The 18,809-nt window shown below is 41.9% G+C and overlaps 1 protein-coding gene across 4 annotated transcripts in view; it reads left to right on the forward strand.

Annotated features, from left to right (window-relative positions):
* Positions 1–12,713, forward strand: part of Npas3 (neuronal PAS domain protein 3) — an 830,624-nt gene extending 817,911 nt beyond the window's left edge. For 3 of the 4 annotated variants that reach the window (XM_034636760.2, XM_027929571.3, XM_034636763.2), the window contains 3 exons: positions 5,680–5,827; positions 9,142–9,266; positions 11,359–12,713. In XM_034636760.2, the coding sequence (XP_034492651.1) occupies positions 5,680–5,827; positions 9,142–9,266; positions 11,359–12,713 (1,628 nt within the window). The remainder of the gene's footprint in view (positions 1–5,679; positions 5,828–9,141; positions 9,267–11,358) is intronic. The other variant, XM_034636764.2, reaches the window with a different exon arrangement.
* Positions 12,714–18,809: the final 6,096 nt, after the last annotated feature.

Below are 18,809 nucleotides of genomic sequence, written 5' to 3' on the forward strand. Positions count from 1 at the left end.
AAGTATCAAATATCATTCAGCTTTACAAAATATTGCTCAGCACGTAGACTTACAAAAAATAAAAAAACTAAAACCAATTTGTGAATGCTTGCTATTTAAGACATCTAGGTCACTAATTGCAAAATCTATAGGAAAGTCTGCACAGCTTCAAAGCCTCGGTTGATCCTATGAGCAGTTCTAAATGAAAAACTGTCTCTATTGCAAGTAAATAAAGCACTTAATGCAGTCTCTGGCTACAATGCTGTTTCTCCGGTGGGTTTTGAAAATGACCTTCCTGTAAGCATCAAGGACTATAACTTTTTAGATAAAGAAACTTGTTCTTGTTTTAAGTCTATGTCAGGTTCATTCCCCTATAGCCCACAGTTTTCAAAAGCAGAGGAAAAAGTAATCCAGAATTTTTTTTTTAAAAAAGTCTGTTTCCAGAATGAAGTTCCCTGTCAGCCTGCCTTGGGCCTTAGGTGGAGAAGCAGAGATTAAAGAGTCAGTATTCTTTTTCATGTTTCATCTGCCAGTTTTGTGAATGTAGAAAGAGAACCAGTGGCTACAGCTGAGCACCCAACTGTGGTATTAAGTAGAAAGTGTGATTCTAGCACACCCGCCCTTACTTAAACACACACACACACACATACACACTCCACTTTAGTGAATTCAAAAATCATTTTGGGGTTTCTAGCAGAAGGCATCCCTTCTCTGCGCTCTGCAGCCACTGATGAAGGTACCTCAAGGGGGGGGGGGGGTGAGTGGCGCGGCAGATGCGTCCTCATATCGCCATGACGATAATGAAGCTCTTTGTTCAGCTGTGTGAATGTGAAGTGTGGAATCTCCGATGATCTCACCATTTCCTATTTCTTCTATACTTACCTGAATACACCAAGTATTGCAGCTTTTTAATGCATATGCAAACCACTAAAATGTCCTTTTGTGAGACACTCTGCTAAAAGACCGCTTTTGATATGTGTTCTTCATCTCCTCTGCAAACTGCATTCGACTGCTTCCTTCTTTTTGACACACAACTAACTCACTATTTAGACTCTTTGGCTTTGATTTTGTAGAACAGCCCAACAGGAAGAGACCATGTTCTCTTTTTTCCTTCATATTTCTGAAGGCAAACTTGTACTGATTTGTTTTGATTTACTAACAGAATTATGTTCCCGCCGCAGACACTGGCTTCCTTTATGTCCTTTCAGTCATCAGTCTATGTCTGTGGACAAAGTTTTCCCAAGGAAAACTGAAATCCCTCTGTTGGGAACGGCGTGCAGGGCTGTGGGTGTGTGCTACAGCAACAAAGCTCATCGGGTTTGGGGAAGAGTGATTATTCTCTACAAGCAGAACATTTCTTGTATGCCAACCACTAAGCTTGAACCATCAGACCAGGTGACATTTTAAAGGCATATTCAACAAAACTTAGCATCCAGTTGGGTGTTTTTTTTTTTGGGGGGGGGGGGTGGGGGGGGGCAGGGAGAGGGAGTGAATGTAAAAGGTCACATGCTCTAAAATGTAAGCACTTTATTTTCTTTGATTGAACAAACTATCTTCTTAGGAGTCAGTAGTATTTTGACTAAAAGCCAAAGAGACACTCATGGTTCTCTTAATTGTCAATGAGCAGGGCTGGTACAGCTCAACTGGGAGAGAATTTCAGTCTTCTTTGTTCATCTCTGCTGTATTCTTCTCCCAAGCAGAAGGTCATCTCTGTCCACCGAAGAGCACAGTTTGTAAGTCTCAGGTACCTTCACCTTGGAGGATAGGGTGACACTAAGTAGCTTGGTTTTCCTTAGGGCATTAAGAGACAAAGCAACCAGTTACACTCTAGACTAATAAGGAACATATTCTTGTGTGGTAGCAGAGGGATGCTCAGTCATGTCTGGACCATTCAGATGTGAAAACTGAAGAGAGGCTATTTAAAAATTTCAAGATCCTTAAATAAAAATTCATTCTTATCGCATACCCTTAAAGACCTAACTCCAGAGAAGTTACCTTGTGATCAGTGAATTCAGTTGAAGGACACACAGGCTACTCCACCCAAAAATTTTGGACAGCAAAAAGGAAACTTTGGAATAAACCAAAAAGAAGCTATTGTGTGTTAGGAGTACTTAGACCATATCTCATGGGTGTGAAGGTAAAAATATCCACATGTCTATTCCTCTCCGTCTGTTTCCTTCCCTCAATGGTTTGAATTTACTCCTGGGCTCAATAGCTTGATGAGTGTCTCTCTCTTTTCTAGGGACAATTAACTATTTTTAAGGACTTCATGTCAAATAACTGACATTGTGCTTTATTCTGGTTTTCCCCCACAAAAGGGGTGTTATGAAATTGAAAGATATTTTTTCATTTCTCTGTGTTATATTAACTTAAAACTTGAAAATAAAAACAACATCCACTGGATTAAAGAGAATCAAAAAAAGTTTTTGTGTGTTTTTCAAGTTCTCTAATTTATTACTCACTAAAAATCTCTTTCAAACTGGCACCAAGGTGGCTTTTCTTCTTGAGCTGATTAGGACCACATGAGCTCAGGAAAAGCTGTCAGATCCTGCCTCTGGCGCAGCTGGAATGATCCAACTGATTTGCCAGTATGATTTTTTTTTTCAAGAAATAAGCTTCATCCCAAAGTCATAAATTTATATTCTGGAGACCCAAGCAAAAATTATTCCTTGTTCATTTTAAAAGAAGTAAAATTCCATTGTGACTTCTTTTATGAGACCTCCTGAAAAACAACTTGGGCACTGACTTTGGTCAACTTTTTCATGCTTTAGTGGTAGCTAATTTCATACCCTATCAGTAGTTATCTAGATTCCTAATGATGCATGGGGGTCTCATTCACAAAACACTAATCTTCAATACAGACTTGTGACCATGCTAAAATATTTACCCTTTAAGAGTTCTGTTTATCAGACTAGCCCAGGGAAAATGTGGGTTAGACTAAACTTGTCTTCTTCAATGGCTTGAGGTGGGCTCTGAAACCTGCTTCTTGATTGATATTCACCAAGGTAACTGAGGGGCAATCAGGTAGCTCCCTGACTCCCTAAGAAACCCCTTGCCCTTCGATCCTTTTACAGCCACCTCCTCACATCAAAACTCACCTGTCCTGCCTCTCCTTCATTCAGGTCTCCTCTCTGCTAGATGGCCCCAGCCTGGGTTTGATAAGGAAGGCTGTGTGCATGCATTCATGGGCCCTAATAAATTAGTATTTGTCTTCTCAGAAAACACAGATGCATTTAAGCACACTGAGTCATCCTGCCTTATCTCTAAAAGGTGACACCATATCAGCCCGTTAGCAAATAAGCATTTCATCCCCCTTTACAGCACATACCTGAAAACCACCAGGGAGGCAGATGTTTTGCAGGATATCCATTTCACAGTTGAGATTTTGCTTATCTGCTTGCTTTGAGTAAAAGTAAGTATCATTAGGAAAGAGGGCAGGGGTATCTTTATGTGGATTCACAAATTCTAATTTGATTTTACAATCTCTTTATTCTTTTGCCTTTGTCTATACTCTGTATTCTGGGGATACTAAGGGTTTTTGTTGTTCTTATTGTTATTGTTGTTGTTGTTTTGTTTTGTTTTTAAGTTTTGCCTGCCTGCTTTTGGTCAAATTCCAGTCCAGAATTCCCAACCAGACTTAGCTGACCTGACCACCATCTCAATGTTTTCTTCATGTGATTCTCAAAAGGAGTTTCTTAGCCTTTGTATTTAAAAAAAAAAAAAAATACTAGAACCATTTGGAATTACCCTTTTTTCCAGATACAAAGCAGATAGAAATATACAACCAACCACTGTTTGGAATGCTATAAGTTTTCTCTGTGAAAAGAGTGGACAGAATTACATAACCCATCATTCCTCGATTAATAGTTAACCAGGTTGAGAGGCTCTGAATAAAAGCACATCTTGTTGCATGCAACAATGGTTTGACAGAAGAGCTGTACAGCACAGTTAGTATTTTACTGCTTTCAGCTTCACCACGCAGTTTTGTAGCCTGGGAAGCCATGCATACAGAATGGCAGAACTTACAATTGCCTACAAAAGTAGAGTATTGCTACCTGTGGAGCCTTGACACCAAGGGAAGGTGACAGTTCCGGACCTTAGAAATACCCTAAACTGTGTGGTAATTTCAGAATGGAACTTACAACAAATGAAATACTCATAAGTGAGCCTTTTTCAACAGTGCCAACATAATTATTAAACTTTACAACCATGCATTTAGTGTATTGGGGGAAAAAAGGGGGAGAGGAGAAGAAAACATGAAACATGAAAACAAGTATATTCATAGATGTAACAAGAGGAGGTTTGAATTGAGACCACTCTCAGAAGCAGGAGAGTGGCTCAGGACATGATGGGAAGAGTTTCTACAGCCTGAGACACGGCTCTTTTCCAAAGTGATTCCCCTTTACCCATCCACCCCCCCCCAAAAAAAAAAAATCAAAATGTACTTCATGAAACTATTGTATATGAAGCACTTATTAGCCGTAATTAAATGGACAATATGAATTTACTACGTCTTTAGGACTCTGGCTTGTTCTGGTTTAGAGCAAGATGATTAATGCAAATACATATTACTTGAGATAACCATTTAGCAGCTAATTTAGCCAAATTTATTACAGCAGTTAGAGGTTTTTCATTTTAGCAGACGGAGACAAGGACATGCCAAAAGTGAGCCACGTAGACGAGTGCACACTGCCCTCTAGTGGCCAGCCGGCTGGTGAGCTTTGTGGGGGGGGGCGCCGTGTTGCTGCGGTCCGTATCCAAGTCATAACAGCAGTTTTTGCACATTTCCGGCATCCTTTTAAACCATTCCCATCCATAGCACTTTATTTCAAAGGATGATTTACTGCACTTTCCCCTTTTACTAGCTCAGGAGTACCCAGATACAAATCAAATCAATTTCAACTTGGCAAGATTTTGGTTAAAGTATCATTTTTAACATCTGCATTTTAAAGCTCCCTTTCAGTGGGTATTTAATGGCACCGTTTCACATTAGTGATTGTTTTTACTTGTTCCTTCATTTTGGGCCATATTTCAGAGTCTGTGTGGAGCTGTCACTCTGTTTGGCTCTAGCCAAGTCAATTCTGTGCCTCCCTTAGGCCAATGTTTTTCTCTGACTCGACTGGGGGATTTATTTTGTTCCAACCTTCAGGGGTCTCACCAGAATTTCCCCTTACTGAACCAATGTAAATTTAGTTCATCCAAGGACTATAAATGCTGTTAGGTGTAGAAGGATGCCAGTTGATACTGCTTGCACTGAGGGCAAAGGCAGAGGGGTAAAACGGCTTTGGAACCAAATCTCCAGAACCTCAAAAGAGCGCTATCTTGAAGCTATGAATAAATCACATACAAATTTGCCTTCTTACCATTTGACATCAAACCCATTGACAATATCCACACCACATTAGGTATTCTTCGAGCCAAAAAGATTTGTGGTCCTTTTATGCTTCCTTTCACACCATGGCTGCCCCGAATGGAATAGAGTCTTGCTACTAATGCCAGTAACCCTGGCTCCAGAGCTGCCGCTCCACTGAATTGTTGATTTCATTTGTCCTACTAATGGGATCCTACATTAAGTACACAGAGGAGCACCCCTGGCTTGGTACAGGACCTTGTGTTTTGAGACTTAAGATTTTGCAGGAATGAAAAATCATTTTGTCCCAGTCTTAATATGATGCCTCTGTCTTGCTTTTTCACCCCCAGTGCTGAATAAGGGTCAGTGTGTGACGAAGTATTACCGTTGGATGCAGAAGAACGGAGGATATATCTGGATACAGTCTAGTGCCACCATAGCTATCAATGCCAAGAATGCAAATGAAAAGAACATCATCTGGGTGAATTATCTCCTTAGGTATATTTTCTCCTTGTTTTATTTCTGTCTCAATTATAAACTGTGCAGCCCTGTAGTTAATAGCTGGCATGTTGTAGAAAGTATTATCTTTAGATGTTACTTGGTATGGAATTTCATGGAAGTTCTGCTCTTCGTTCCAAGAGAGTCAAAGAAATGTAAGATCAAACTTTTGCAAGGATCTTGCAGAGAAGATTTGCAAGATGCTCAGTAATTCTTAGATTGTCAACATATGATCAGCTCCAAAGAGGTTGCTTTATCTCCTCACAAATGCTCAGACCAGAAAGACTATGGACCTTTGTCTGCAACTGAAGCATTAAAAAAGCACCTCCTTACCATCTACCACATACTCCCAGCCTTGTGAAAATTAAGCTCAAAAGGAGATGCGGGGAGAAGTAGCAGGGTAGAATATATTCCTCTTGTATTTCATCCTTTTGATGCTCTCAGCCTATTTCAGAGCATATGATTCTCTAGATATTGAGGTAAAGTGAGTGGCTTTGCCAGAATAATAACAATCTCAGTATAAAAAAATGAAGACAATCTTTTGCCTACTGCTCTGTGAACTCAGGAAAGCTTTACTGCTCTTACAATGTATCCTCAAATTTATATCCATGTATGAGTTCAAGGTCAATTGCCTCCTAAATTCTGGTATGAGACACCTTTTCTTTCTCTTTCCCTATCTACACTCTGCTTTTGGATTCAAGCAAGTGGAAAAGGAACCAGGATCAACAGTCAGGGTGGTCTGGGTTTGGGGGAAAAGCCTTCTGGGAGATGCTCTAATCCTATCACATGAAGCTATCACAATGCTTGGCTTGGCTCTCTGCCACCACTGTCATTCCAGTCTTTGGCTCTAAAGCCACCAAGCAGGGCCCACATATGGTTTGAGGAGAAAACATCCAATAGGTCTAATGAGCAGAAGTTGGTGCCCTGTGTGGATAATGTTGATTGGGACGATCTGAATCCCCATTTTTCTTTGAGACAGCCAACTACACCTGAGATGCTAACAACCATGGCTCACCAGCATGCTGGCCTGTCAGTGTTTCACATACTTTGGTGATGACTTGAAGGCATGAATGTGCTTGCTTCCAAAGACATTAGTGTCAATCAGACACTAATGATTATTGCTCTAGAGAGGGCCTTAATGGGTACCACTTAAAAGAATCTTCATTTATCTACTTTCTTTTCCTTTTTTGACCTTTGCTGCTCTGTATTAATTCCCTCTAAAAGTAAAAGTATGTGTATTTAATGCCATTTTCTCCAAGACTTGATTTTTCATGCAAACTATCCCCTTTGGAATGTTATAAAAGCTTTTATGACAAACAGAAAATAGAACAAGGTATTGTGGGATTGACATTCTTTTGGCTGAGCAAAAATGGTGCTGTGCCAATGACACCCACTACTATTAAGAAATAAACATTGATGACAAGAACATTATAGGCTGGAAAGTGTCTGTCTTCCATGTCAACATAAGGTACTGAAAGTCATCTATATGGTTGTTATGCCCATTCTATGAGATATTTTTCTATCTAAATCTTTCCTACTGTATCATCAGCCTCATGACTTCCTATTCTGTCCACAAATGGAAGGAGTAAGAAGGGTTAGGAAAAGTCAATCTATACAACCTTGGATCAACACCATTGATCTAGCCAAAAGTCAAATGGTACATAAACCTTTGGTAATTCTGTTCCACTGAATTCCATATGGATAGGGGGCAGTTTGAGTATCATAGACTACGCTTCAAGCTTCAGAGCCTGGGTCTCAGATGTGGCAGACCTACCCTGAGGTTGATGATATGAGACAGTAAGCTGAAGGACACTGACCCTTGAACTCCCATGGTATCTGGAGTAAAGAACACTGATGTTGATGGATTTTTAGCAGAGGAAATTCCACCAAGCCAGCACCCATGAAGGTCATTCTGTAGGCTGGAGATCTACTTAGAAAAGGACGTTGCCTAGACAAAATAGCAACTACTGAAGTTTGGCTTTCTTTCCCAAATTCTGATCTTTTGTTCTTTCCCAAGCAATACTTTCCTACTGTCTTTTTTTCCAGAATCCCTTACTTCTGGGCCCAATCCTGGCTCATCCTTCTCTATTCTGAAATTACCTGCCTAATATTCTTCCCATGGATTAGAATTATAGACTCAGAGTATTCAGAGACAGCAAAGTGCTAAGTCCACCTTCCTACCATTAGTCTCATCTGATTATCAGGAGAAAGCTTTGCTGCTGAAGCTAATTCACACTAAGGAGTAAATGCCTGATAATCCATCTTTGTGAATTAATTCTCCCAGGGACATCTGCAGTTTTTAAAGTAGTTACTGAAATAGTGACTCTTTAACATAGGAAATTCACTACAGGCTAGCAAAACAAATCAGTAATCATCTGTTGTAAGTCTCTGCTTGGCTGGCCATCCAGGAAGGATAGAAGAGGCATTTCCTGTTCCAAGGCAGGATGCCTCCGTGTGCCTTCAGATTTCAGCAGCCTATGTTGCTCATACACTTTCAGGCCAGCTGGAAGTGGCTTTTCCAGAAGACAACTAGCTCTCGAACTGACCGAACATGCTCTCTTTTCCAGAAGAGGCTTGTTTCTGAATTAAAAATAGACCAAAAATTAAGCACATTTGTGCAAATGGGGTTAGATCCATTCTGTTAGGGCCTCTCTCACACTGGGACTCTCCCCACTGCAATCAGATTCCCAGCTAACAAGCCACAGGTGTACACCACATGAGCAGATGAAAATGTGATTGTAATGGGTGTGTTGACAGTTCAGTAGCCATAATCCATGCATCCCAAGGTACACCTGTGCATCTGTCAGATCGTTAGGCACTGAAGATTCTGCCCCCCACCCCCACCAATAGCTTTGGAACTATCTGAACAGCTGAGAAGTTACATCAAGGGGCCAAGACAAGGGTACTGAGGCAATGGACTCATTAAGAGCCCAAGAGAAGGTAGGGCACACCAGGAGGTATGGGAATGAATTGTTGAGAGTACTTCTCATCCTCCCAGCCCCCCAGGGGTTATACTGGGAGGAATGTCAAGCAGCACAGTTCCCTGGCCTCCAGTGGTACCTGATTATTTAAAAGGTTTTTAGTGGCTTTGGTGCAGCATTTTGGGTATTCAATCATTGTCGCAGGGTGCACCTGTACCCTGGCTCATGCAATCCAGGCTTCTTTAAAAGTCCCATTCTTTAAAAGAGCTGAGAATGATTTCCTCTTTAGTCTCCTATACTTTCTAAACTCCACAAGTTTGGGAGAAGGTGGTCCAAAGCAAACCATGCAGAAAAGGTGACTGCACTCCTGAGGAATGTCTCCCTCCCCCACAGTAATCCTGAATACAAGGACACACCCATGGACATCGCACAGCTCCCCCACCTGCCAGAGAAAACTTCTGAATCCTCTGAGACATCCGACTCTGAATCAGACTCTAAAGACACCTCAGGTATTACAGGTATTACTTCTCCTCCATGTTCTATAGTTATGACTGCCTTGTCGGAAAGGAAGGGTGGGCAGTAGCCAAGGGCCATGGTCAAAGCCAAGTAACACATTTAAATTTTAAATGTGCACATCAAGTTATTACTGAGTCTTCTCTCTCTACACACACAAATGCTTATATTTACATTGTGTATAAATATGTGTATGTTGTGATATATATGTGAGAGTGTGTGTGTATGTGTGTATATAATAACATAAACATACAGAGAGCAAGAGACTGATTTAGCAATCACTTATGTAATGTTAGACCTTCCTTGACCATGTAGAGGAGCTATGCTATAACCCCATAGTGTTGTGACCTCTTTACTGGAAGCAGGCACTAGAGAGCTACCTCCAAGAATATCCCTCCAAGTTGGGATTAAACTCCTAAAGTAGGAAACTTTTTTTTTTTGAGAGAGAGAGAGAGAGAATTTTAATATTTATTTTTTAGTTTTTGGCGGACACAACATCTTTGTATGTGGTGCTGAGGATCGAACCCGCCGCACGCGTGCCAGGCGAGCTCGCTACCGCTTGAGCCATATCCCCAGCCCCTAAAGTAGGATACTTAATGGCATCTATAAATGCCTGTCACGCTGTTAGAATATTACTTATTTTCTTTTTGTTTGTTGATGCTGTTTTTGTTTGTTTTTTTTTTTTTTCTTGGTACTGGGGATTGAACTCAGGGTTACTTTACCACTGAGCTACATCCCCAGTCCTTTTTATTTTTAATGTTAAGATGGGGGTCTCAGTAAATTGCTGAGTCTTAGTAAATTGGCAAGGCTGGGCTCAAACTTGCAATCCTCCTGGTCAGCCTCCCGAGTCACAGGGATTACAGGCATGGGCCAGGACACACCTGGTCTGTTACTCATTTTCTCAATTATCAGAACAAATCCATGCTTTCCCCTTTCTAGGCATTTTGACAAGCAGACTTTGCAAGTAGTTACTTGGAGTTCAGGAAAATTAATGCAAAATTTGCTTTTCCTCCTATCCCCAATTCCATTCCACAGACATACGAGAGCCAGGGAGCACAGAACTTGCAAATTTTTATAGCTGCAAAAAAATTGCTAAACCTTTTCTAACGCCATCTCTTCTGCTACAAAAAAGGGAAGTGAAGGCCAGAGAGTTACATGATTTGCCCAATGTTCTAATCCCAACCACATCCAAAATGGTCATGGCAAAGTGGTAAAAATCAGTATCATCCTTGAATCTTCTAAGACTGTTTTTACTGGTACAATCTAATCTTCCTAAAATGTGGCAGGTTATTAGAGTTCCCCCACACCCCCTATCATCAGGGCACCTGTGCTCCAAGTTTATCAACTGGAATGCCTGTACTTTAGACATAGCCTTGGAAAAGCAAGAGAAACTGAAGAGTACTCATGGAGAATCTTGATTGTTTTCCTACCTCTAAATTGATTTGAAAGTTCTTTACTATGGCAGAAGTTCTAGAATAGTCTCTGCTCTTATTTATAACAGTGAACAAACAGACAAAAATCCCCTACCACCATAGGGCTTATATTCTAGATGGGGGAAGAAATAGAAGCAAATAAAGTCATACAGTGAATCAGATGGTGAATCCTAAGTGCTATGGATAAAAATAATTTAATAGAACAGAGTGTAGTTTTCAATAATGAACAAAAATATTCACCAGCGTAAGGTGCAGACCTCTCAAAGTGTCACTTTGTATGCCTTCATTTTTCTTTGATACTAGCACCTCATTCCAGGTTACTCATTCCCTGGGTATCATTATAGGGCTTCTCAAACTATAATATGCCTTAGAATCTCCTGAGGAGCTTGTTCAAATGCAGTACATGATTCAGTGGGTCCAAAAGGGGCTGAGAGTCTTCCTTTGTACCAGGTGTCCAGGTGAGGCCCATGTTGCTAGCCCATGCCCACCCTCCAAGAAAACTTCCGCTAATCTAGGCCCTCAACACAGAAAGTCCAGGCTTTAAGTCACCAGAAGATGGTGCCTTCCCTGCCCCACTGTGGTTTCTGCCCTGCTAACGGGATGTTCTCTCTGTCTCTCCTTTCCCCGCACCCACCCTGTCACCCCGGCCCTTGGCCCCACGCAGAGGACAACGAGAACTCCAAGTCCGATGAGAAGGGGAATCAGTCCGAGAACAGCGAAGACCCAGAGCCCGACCGGAAGAAGTCGGGCAACGCGTGCGACAACGACATGAACTGCAACGACGAGGGCCACAGCTCCAGCAACCCGGACAGCCGCGACAGCGACGACAGCTTCGAGCACTCGGACTTTGAAAACCCTAAGGCAGCAGAGGACGGCTTCGGTGCACTGGGCCCTATGCAGATCAAAGTGGAGCGCTACGTGGAGAGCGAGTCGGACCTGCGGCTGCAGAACTGCGAGTCGCTCACGTCCGACAGCGCCAAGGACTCGGACAGCGCCGGCGAGGCGGGCGCGCAGGCCTCCAGCAAGCATCAGAAGCGCAAGAAGAGGCGGAAACGGCAGAAGGGCGGCAGCGCCAGTCGCAGGCGCCTGTCCAGTGCGTCGAGCCCCGGCGGCCTGGACGCAGGCTTGGTGGAGCCCCCGCGGCTGCTGTCCTCCCCCCACAGTGCCTCGGTGCTCAAGATCAAGACAGAGATCTCGGAACCTATCAACTTCGATAACGACAGCAGCATCTGGAACTACCCACCCAACCGGGAGATCTCCAGGAACGAGTCTCCTTACAGCATGACCAAGCCCCCAAGCTCCGAGCACTTCCCGTCCCCGCAGGGCGGCGGGGGCGGCGGGGGGCTGCACGTGGCCATCCCGGACTCAGTCCTCACCCCGCCGGGCGCCGACGGCGCGGCTGCCCGCAAGACTCAATTCAGCACCTCGGCCACCACGGCCTTGGCCCCTGTTGCCTCCGATCCGCTGTCGCCCCCGCTCTCGGCGTCCCCGCGGGACAAGCACCCCGGGGGCGGCGGCAGCGGCAGCGGCGGTGGCAGCAGTGGGGGTCCGAGCGCGTCCAACTCCTTGCTGTACACTGGGGACCTGGAGGCGCTGCAGAGGTTGCAGGCGGGCAACGTCGTGCTCCCGCTGGTGCACCGGGTGACCGGGACCCTGGCCGCCACCAGCACGGCGGCACAGAGGGTCTACACCACGGGCACCATCCGCTATGCTCCCGCCGAGGTGACCCTGGCCATGCAGGGCAACCTGCTGCCCAACGCGCACGCTGTTAACTTCGTGGACGTTAACAGCCCCGGCTTCGGCCTCGACCCCAAGACGCCCATGGAGATGCTCTACCACCACGTGCACCGGCTCAACATGTCGGGACCGTTTGGCGGCGCCGTGAGCGCGGCCAGCCTGACGCAGATGCCCGCTGGCAACGTGTTCACCACGGCCGAGGGACTCTTCTCCACGCTGCCCTTCCCGGTCTACAGCAACGGCATCCACGCGGCACAGACTCTGGAGCGCAAGGAGGACTGAGGCGCCGCCCCCCGGGGGTGCGCAGGGTCCGCTCGGAGGAGGCATCGTTGGCGTTTTCGTTTAGACCTTTAATTCTAGCACTTTGAATTCGAGCAGGTCAGCGTCTTCTTTCAACACGATGGTCCCCATTCCATCCCCTCTTTCTTTAACGTGACTTATTCTTTCCTGTAAAGATATGTTTATTTTTTTGCCTTCAGAGGGTCAGATGACCAGTTGCCTGCCATTTTGTCTTCTTCTAAGATGTGTGTTGGGTTGTTTTGCTTTCCTTTGCATCTTTATTAAGATGTCTTTAATGTGTATATGCCTCTGCCATAGAATACTCAGTCTTGTGGTCAAGAGATTTCTCAAGTGACAACCATTGGGTTTTCTTCATAAAGATCTTGATATGATCAAGATGGAAAGAGACAAGCATAAACAATGTGCCCTGTTTGACTAAGTCAAATGAAATGGGGTGGGTTTTTTTGTTGTTGTTTCTGTTCCTAATTCCTTTAAAAATAGGGAAATAGTATTTTAGAATTTTATGCAGAATTTAATTCTCTTTTTATGGTTAAGATTTTAAGATTTTTCTTACTTGCACATAAAAATAATTTGGGTTCTTAAACTTAATTTCTGGCCTGTGACTAGAATGTTTAAAAAAAAAAAAGTTGGACTAAATGTTAATTACTGAAACATTAACTTAATTTCTAAAACCATGGTGCTATCATTTATTAATCTGTAATGTCTTCATACAAAATGCAGCTCCTGGGCTGGGTTTTGGGGAAAAAAATGTGTTCTGTCCTGGTCTGGAGTCCCGTTGCTGCAGTCTCCTTGGTTAGTTAAGACAAAGCCCTCATTAACATTTGCTGCAGGACTTAAAGTTTTTTACCTCCCAACTAACAAACATAGCCTCACATTAAATTTAATGGGTCAGTAAAGTCCTTTTAAAGGGGGGGCTTTTGAAAAACTCAATCAAACTGATTTGAGGAGCAGTTTAGGTACATACTGCCTTTTATTGAGCTTTTTATTTCCCCCTTACTCAGTCTAACTGAGGCTAATTTTGCAACTTCAATAACACTTCAGAGTAAAGGAAGGAAAAGTATTTAACATGTTTTTGGTTTGTTTCATTTCTTGCTGAAAAAAAAAAAGGTTTGTATTTTGGGGGACTGACTTGATGGAATTTATTTCCCTTGGTTCTAATTTCTAAGTTGAAACCAATAAGTTTTAAAACTAAAGAATGGGTTAATAAGCTTCAGACAGATAACTGCAACTGAAAACTGCACATTAAGTTAAAAAAGGAAAAAAAAAAGAAAAAGAAAAAGAAAAAAATATCCTATTTTGTCTTTGTTGCCAGAAATCAGTGTGGTGTCAAACACTCCAAATGACTGTCAAGTATAAATTCTTCTTCCACTTCATTTTTGGCAGCTGTTTGTTAAGGCATCTAATAACAGATGTGAGAACTGTAATGTGTACGGTGTGTACGTGTCCTTGGCTGTCAGTCCCATTGCAGTTTCAATGTGTGTTTCTATATGCAGTATATACTAAGCTAATGTAGTTGTTTTGTCCTTTGTCTTCTCTGTGCTCTATCTCTAGTCCGGAGTGGTACAGTCCCATTCCTGCAGTCCTAGTGAATCAGTGATTCTTGGGGGTTAGTGGTTTTTGTGTGGTGGCCTTCCTCTGTAATGTCACCCTATACTGCTTCTACTGTCTGTGAATCCTCCGTTTTACTTTTTTAAATTCCTGCTGTTGCTTTGCTGGTGTATATTCTCCCTATCTCTCCTTTCTTTCCCTCCCTTTCCTGTCTCCCTTTTCCCCTCCTCTGCTTTCCTTCCCCTGTTCCCAAAATCTTTTTCATTCTCAGAGATAAAAAGACTCTTAACTAGCTCAAGGTTAATGGAGCCATTTTCCCACAACGGAATTCTGGGTATGACTCTCTCTCTTTCTCTCTCTCTCTCTCTCTTCTGGAGTGCTACGCAAAGCACTGAAGAATAATGCTCAGATATATTAAATAAATCGATGCCATACAGCCTCAGTTAACATTCCCAGAGTCCCTTGTGCTCTACCTATAAGCAGTGGGTGCTTTTCTTTGGTTTCCTTTCAGGTTGGCTGATGGAGCAATATATAAAGCAATTACCAGTGAGACAGAAAATTATTTCAAAGGTCAACCAACATTTTTAAAAAACAAAATGGGAGGGGGTAATGGAATATAGAATTGTCATATATATTTGTTTATTCGTGCAATGCTAATATAGTAACTCGGCTGTCCTTTGAATATCACTGTGTTGAGTGGATTCCTCTCGAACCTTTGATTCTGTGAGTTGGGCCCAAGCCATGCTGGAATAATAGCAGAAGGAAGTTAAATGCCACAACTTTTAGTAGTGAACTTCCCTGAAGGACTTAGGTGGTGTAGAAGGTGAAGAAGGCCGATCGAGAAATTTAAAGATTAATTTTGGAAGCTCTACTCTAGCTATTGAACAATCAAAGGAATGCACCTATCAGCTACAAAGAACAGCTAGACAGCTGTTTTATTTTTTCTTTTATAAATGTTTCTGTGTTGTGTCAAAATGATTTCTGGTGATTTAAACTAACAGATAATCACAGCTGCTGTCTAAATCCATAGTGTTTAAAATTACAAAATGAAAAAAAAAAAAAAACACTTCATTACCTGTGAAGACTGTGTCTGTGTTTTTAACTATTTCTTGTACAAATATATGAAAACTTTTATGAGGAGACTGGTGCCAAGTAGCTGAATAATGGGGAAAGGGATATTCTGTTCGTAAAAAATCTTAGCAGTGTTACCAACTCTACGATATATATAAAAAAATAATTAAAACTTTACAAAGCGACAGCGATGGTACATTTGTTTTGTGTGAAGCTAACCGGACCTAACTTCCTGAGTGCCTGGCTTATTTTGAAACATTTTTTTTCATTGACCATTGATAATGCTGCAAATCAGAAATGTACATACTTCATTTACAACAGGGTTCTTTTTATACTTTTGTAGATTCTCATACATGTCACATACATGGTTGTCTTTTATGTAACTTAATTTTTTCATCCGCAGGTGCCATTTTCATAATAAACTTCTCTTGGATTTGTTACTATCTGGCATCATTTCTTTTACATGTAACCATCCTAACTAATGAATGCTGGTAGTATTTGTTTAAGCAGGTACCTTGGTCATTATTCTCTATCTTTTTAAAAAAAAAAGTTTTTAAAAAAATGCATCCTTATTTTTGCTAGTTTTGGAAAAAAAAAAATACCTAGCTTGTGTACTGATGAGGCTGACAAGGCACAGATTAAGATGCTAATCCAAATACTACACGGAACTTGCAACCATCCTAAATTTTCAGCTACCCCAACTCATTGTCATACTGAGCATTATTATGCACATTGTCAAAGCTGAACAATGGGCCTGCGACATTAACCACTATGTGAAGCGTGCATTTTTTCTTGATTAATGCACCTTAAGTGATGACAGTTTTCATACATTAATCATTTAAAATGCACTCGATATTTTCATTTATTACAACTTATATAACCAACTGTTCCATTGCTTATATCTTCTCTTTATACTAAATATGTATTTTCTTTCTCCAGACAGGCTGAGTCATGTTGTGCTGTGTTATGGTTAGGTCCGTAGGTGGCCTGTCCCATTTCAAGGCAGATTATCTGCTAACTCTTCTTTTAAAAAGTGTCAACTGTTACCTCAAAGTTAAGGGTAAGATGGGTCACCTGTTAAGTCTGTGCTCTCCAAAAAAATGAAGATATGTAAATGATTGAGCTTTTTAAAAAAAGAAGAGACAGACTCTTTTGTCCAAAAGCTACAAACAATAGTAAATATCTTCCTAGTTTAAGTCTTCAGTGACAGTGGCCAACTGAGGGGCAGTTGTTAATAGTGGAGGGGAAGTGTGGTTAGGGTTGTGGGGCCCTAGATTTCTCTATTGTGCCCTGAGTGAGTTCTTGATATAGGTACACAACAATAGCGAACATGGAGCAAGTGACTGAGAATACAGAACTGAGCTCACCCAACTATCTTTTATAAAATTTCTCTATCCCAAGCTCCTGAGAGTCAGAGGATACAGTATAGCAAGACTGAGAAGTCAAAATTTGGTGACGTTAGAAACTCAATCCTGAACAGATGACGGTGAGTGAGGAGGCCAGTTTACCCAAGGTGCTCTCTGGGTGTTGGTGGAACTGCTGTTAGTGACAGCTCTTGGGGCTTTGCATAGGGCAGGGTCCTGTCAAGGCAGAGGGGCAATTGTAGGAGTGTGAGAGTAGATGATAGTGATGGTCAGCAATAACACTTTACTTCTGGATATTCATTCAGCCCTGGGATCCTAGGATAGCAGTAATGAGGGCTGACATGGGCAAGCTAGGCATGGTGGGTTAATTTAAATCCTCAATGTTTGGAGCTCCTACAAGTTGAAGTGGAAAAAATCCTGGATTCCTACCCAAGCTCAAGCCTCCCTTTGCATCAATAGTTCCCTTTTATGTGTACCCATCAATACTAAAATGGATCACTAATGAAATAAAAAACAGCTCTCAGCCAGAAAGTGTGAATGAGCTCTGGGATCAGACCCACAGATAATCAGGAAGCCATGCCACTTCTCCAGCCCCAGGGCTGGCAACCAAGCCAGAGTCCCCAGTTCCCCAGAACCACAGGACCTTTCTCTCTTGCCTGGCTGTCAGCAAGTCAACTTGTCAAGACTCCAATTTACAGGTGACGAACAGAACAGGGGTCAGCAACCCGCTCTCTATACCTCCTCCCCTCACCCTCCCAGCCGATACTGATGTAGTTTATTTGGCAGTAAATAACAAGAAAAAATTTTAAGTAAAATCAGCAGTCACAACAAGAGGGAAGATATGCACTCAGCTGAGCATTAAAAAACAAAACAAAAAAAAAAAAACAACAACACTGGTTTCAGTCCTAGTAGATTGTAATTCTTGCCCTCTTTCTCCTACTCCTAGGGGAATAGTCCCCTATTTACATTGAGAATGTTTAATGCAACTTGAACTCAATTTGGCCTATGCATTGCATTGAAGGTAGGAGGTAAGGTGTATTAAGCACAGAAGATAGTCTTCATGCCAAGATTATTATCCAGTTTCAAAAAGTAGAAAGAGTGAGGGACTTGGCAAAGAAAGAAAAGTTATCTTTGCCAACTCTTCAATCACATAGTGGAATAAAAAGACAAATCTTGTTCTGGAGTATGATTCTGAAAAGCTGATGACAACTAGCAGAGTTAAGAAACCCTTCTGGGACACTAAGGTAAGCCAACATCCTTAGCCCACTTCTGCTTGCTTGTGTCTCCTAAGAAGCCACTATAAAGAGGGGCTGACCTGGTAAACTCCAGGGGCATGAATCATTGACTCCTCATCTTCATGTCCATCCATAATGCCAAGCTCAGTGATTTACCAAGATCTGCTGAATAACAACAATGAACGAAGACATGTAGAAAAAGAAAAAAAAAAAAATCAAGAAGCAGCGATTCCACTGGAAATGTTTCTATGGTTTGGCAAGCTAGCTTGAGTTTTTATTAAAAATGAATATCAGAAGGGATAAAGCAGCAAGTTCCTTCATTCCTGCCTCCTTGGGCAATCCACATGGCTGGCAATGTTGCCCAGAGAGAGATGTTGGAGTATATTGGGTGTGTGTCCACAATCCTTGCCTATTTATATATAGTAATAGTTTAGGTAAATCAAAGGGAGAGGAAGAAGAGAGAACCTAAGCCAGTAATAAATAAACTATGATTTAATAAACTATGACATTGTCTCCTGTGTAAACAGATCTCAGATCTTAGATCCAAAAGTATAACTTACTACTTTATTCTCACAGACGAGCATTAAGCTGTATAAATAGTCTTTCAGAGAATCTCAACAAAGAGGAACCCTCTCATGTATAAGTCACATTTTAATTGTTTTAGCATTGAGGGTCTTTCTAGCCCACTGTTGAATGATTACAATTTTAGAAGGTATTGAGCTGATATATATCTACCTCTGGAGTTAAATGAACGAAATCATCTTCCATCTGAACATCCTTCAAAGATGTGAATGTAGACACTAGAGTTTCAATAAATTTCTAGACTAAATGTCACTTTTTATTTTAGTTGTTCCCCTAAT

The sequence above is a fragment of the Marmota flaviventris genome, chromosome 2 (genome assembly GCF_047511675.1).
Source record: "Marmota flaviventris isolate mMarFla1 chromosome 2, mMarFla1.hap1, whole genome shotgun sequence".
Lineage (NCBI taxonomy): Eukaryota > Metazoa > Chordata > Mammalia > Rodentia > Sciuridae > Marmota > Marmota flaviventris.